The sequence below is a fragment of the Condylura cristata genome, unplaced genomic scaffold (assembly GCF_000260355.1).
Source record: "Condylura cristata isolate star-nosed mole 26May11 unplaced genomic scaffold, ConCri1.0 scaffold00001, whole genome shotgun sequence".
In the NCBI taxonomy this organism is placed as follows: Eukaryota; Metazoa; Chordata; class Mammalia; order Eulipotyphla; family Talpidae; genus Condylura; species Condylura cristata.
This window is the reverse complement of record NW_004567102.1, coordinates 10,106,764-10,110,287: the sequence shown is the minus strand read 5'-3', so window position 1 is coordinate 10,110,287 and position 3,524 is coordinate 10,106,764. Positions and strand designations below refer to the sequence as shown.

Genomic DNA, 3,524 nt, shown 5'->3' with positions numbered 1-3,524 from the left:
ATATTTTTTTTAAATGGGGAAAGTAAAATTACCGTCAAAGGATAGCATAAACAAAATTAAGGTATAACAGACTTGGGAAAGAAAATACGCATGCCAAAGACGCACAAGAGACTAATTATTAGGGCTTAATAACTCTTGCAAACCTACCTCAGCCACCAACCAAAAAAACCCAGAAAATCCAATAGGAAGTTAGGTAATAAAAAAAGATTACAAAAGCAGAAATGCAATTAACAAGTATATGAAGAGCTGCTCAGCCTCAACCATTAAACAGAGAAATGTAAATTAAAACAGACCCAAACCACAAAATACCATTTTTATGGCAATCACATTGGCAAATATTTTCAAACATCAGACAATACTGGTTATCGTTGGGAATCTGGGGAACTGTTACAGCTGGGAAGCAATTAGCAGTATTTGGTCAAACTAAGAGACACACACATATATGTAATATACCAATACTTCACTGGGTACCAGAGAGTATAAGAAGAAAAATAAAAATAGAATGAGAAGCTTTACAAGCCCATGACGATAATGTGCCATAAATTCGTTCTATTTTTGTGACTCAACTCCCTGTAATTTGGTCTCCCTTAAAAAAGCTTACCCTTATGATGAAAAAAATAAACTAATAGCTTAATAATATAAATTAATCCACAAATGACAAAAGCCTACCATCTATTATATATTACTAACACTAATCTGTCCTAGTTACTCAATATTCATATACCTGAAAAGGTTAGAATTTGTATATCCTTCCATGTGAGTCCTTGTGATTCACTGAGGCTGTGGCTGTAGTTTAAGTTTCCTCTCAATCAATCCAAGCAGGATCAGCATGATCAAGCAAAGCAGGTTCCAAAGGCAGGAAGCAGAAGCAGTATGATGTTATGGAAGTACCTTTGTGAATAGTCCCTTGAGCTGTTGTAGACCCTTGAGGCAACCCTTCAATATAGGTGGTTGGCAACAAGTCTGCTGAGATCGGCTGACCTTGTAGCTTTTGTAGTCTCTCTCGTACAGCACTGGTCAGGTCTACATAAGCCTCATCAATACTGCCACGTTCAATCACAGCAAAATGAGACATTACCTTCATTACTTCAACACTAGCTTCCCGGTACCTAAAAAGTATAAGGATTACATGTGTAGGCAATAAACAGAGCCACCTTGAGATTGTCAGCCCCGTTCCCTCCCTCTCATAATGTAACATTAACATACATAAACAATGAAAGGTCTCTTTATAAAGGAGTGGCTTGACAAAGACTAGATACTCACCCAACTGAAGGGGTCAATGAGCAGGTAAATAATAACAGAAGGAAAAAGAGCCATGGAAGCAAACATTTTTAGTGTGACACTAGAACTACACCAAAGTAAAAAAAATATTCAGACCACAAATATATCTGTGAGAAATGCTTCAATCTCATTTTAAGTAGAAAACATTTTACTATGATCACCTATTCCTGTTTTTTTTTAAATATTTATTTATTGATGCATATAGAACTGGGGTACAGGCCAGGTATACAGGAGCAGTGAGAGGATTCACCAGAGACAGAGTGGGGAGCAGAACAGGCAGACTGACAAAGTACACTGCTGAGGGGAGCAGCAGGTAGGTGAGAAGAGGTCGCCACGCCATGTGGATCACCTCTGGGACTGCGGATTGATCTCACATTAAAGTGGCTGTGGCCAGCTTGCAGTGCTGTACCTTAACCCGTTGCGCCACCAGGGAGGGCCTATTCCTATTGTTTTCATATACCTACTGCAGACTATTCTGCTTCTACATTTGTCTTCAAATAAAAGGTAATTAACAGGGAACACTGTACTGACCAGTGTGGTTCTCATGTGGTCTTCCTCAGGATGGCATGTTTCATAATAAATTAATAAAATGACATGGATTTTATACTTTACTGATGAGTTTAACAAGTGAACTGGTCCTTACTACATAAATGTACACATATATACACACACCCACAGTTGTATCACTCCTGGAAGATATGCTAACATTCAAATTATCAATTTGAAGATAAGTACCTGGAATGTGGTTGATGCATCTGGGCAGACGGATTGCCTTCCCTATGAGATACCAATCTCACCATAAACTTCCTATTTAAACTATAACAAGCAGCTCTTCTGCTGTGTATAGCTAGTTTTCTATGGTGAGATGTGGAGATATATATATATATATTGCTTTGTATTTGCTATGGAATTTAAAGCTAGTTTGTTATTCCTGCTGAACCCATTTTATTTACCATAAAAACAGAAATATTTGCACCTCTTCACTAACAGGTCTAAAGCATTCTTAAGTGAGAGAATCAGAGAACTAGAATAAGATTTGGCTTTTTTCCTTAATTATTATTTGTTTTGGAGAGAAAATAGTCAGACCTCAGAAGAAAAAAGAGAGCATGAACTTGTACAAGCATATGAGAACACTACATACTCACATACAAAGTTGGGACAGGATATCCTTTTGCAGTACCTATTCCTTCACAGACTCTTGAGCAAATCACTCCAAGTTATCGTTAAATATTTGATAAACAATGTATTTGCACTTTTAGTTTTATAATCTGGTATCTAAAGTTAACTGCTAATAATTTTTTTTTAAGATTTATTTATTTATGGGGCCCTCCCTGGTGGCACAACAGGTTAAAGCACTGCACTAAGAAGCTAAAGCCACTTCCGCATGAGTTCAATCCCTGCCTGCCCCGGAGGTGATCCATAGGGCGCAGCAGACCTCTCCTGACCCGCCCACTGCTCCCCTCAGCAGTGTACTTCGACGATCTGCCTTTTCTGCTCCTCACTCTGTCTCTGGTGAAGCCTCTCACCGCCCCTGCACCTCTGGCCTGTATTCCAGTTCTGTATACACAAATAAATCTTTAAAAAAAAAAAAAGATTATTTATTTATGCACACAGAGCTGGGTACAGGCCAGAGGCGCAGGGATGAGATGTGTGCGTGAGCAGATTCACCAGAGACAAAGTGGGGAGCAGAACAGGTAGACGGACTGAAATATACTGCTTAGGGGTTAATGAGCAGGACAGGAGGTCTGTCAAGCCATGTGGGTCACCTCCCTTGCTGGGGATCAAATTCATGCAGCAGTGGCTAAGGCTAGCTTCCTAGTGCTGTGTTTTAACCGGCTGTACCACCAGGAAGGGCTGTTAATAATTTTTAATTGCCAGGTTTTATTAACTTTCTGGACTATAAACTTATTCCTGAATTTGCTAAAAGTACCTTTGTTCATTACTTGATGAATAATTTAAGAGTAAAATAAATGATCCAGTTAAAAGCTGGCAGAGGGCCCTCCCTGGTGGTACAGCAGGTTAGAGCACAACACTAAGAAGCTTAAGCCACTTCCGCATGAATTCGATCCCGCCTGCCCCGGAGGAGATCCATATGGCACGCAGACCTCTCCTGGCCCGCCTGCTGTTCCCCTCAGCTGTGTACTTTGTCGATCTACTTGTTCTGCTCCCCGCTCTGTCTCTGGTGAATCCTCTCACCCTCCGCATCTCTGGCCTGTACTCCAGTTCTGTATGAATAAATAAAT

The 3,524-nt window shown here is 40.0% G+C and overlaps 1 protein-coding gene across 4 annotated transcripts in view; it reads right to left on the bottom strand.

Moving 5' to 3' along the window:
* Nucleotides 1-3,524, bottom strand: part of POLH (polymerase (DNA directed), eta) — a 24,590-nt gene that overhangs the window by 15,356 nt on the left and 5,710 nt on the right. For 3 of the 4 annotated variants that reach the window (XM_012735170.1, XM_012735203.1, XM_012735229.1), the window contains one exon: nt 892-1,109. The exons of the other annotated variant lie outside the window; for it this stretch is intronic. In XM_012735170.1, the coding sequence (XP_012590624.1) occupies nt 892-1,109 (218 nt within the window). The remainder of the gene's footprint in view (nt 1-891; nt 1,110-3,524) is intronic. 4 annotated transcript variants of the gene reach the window in all.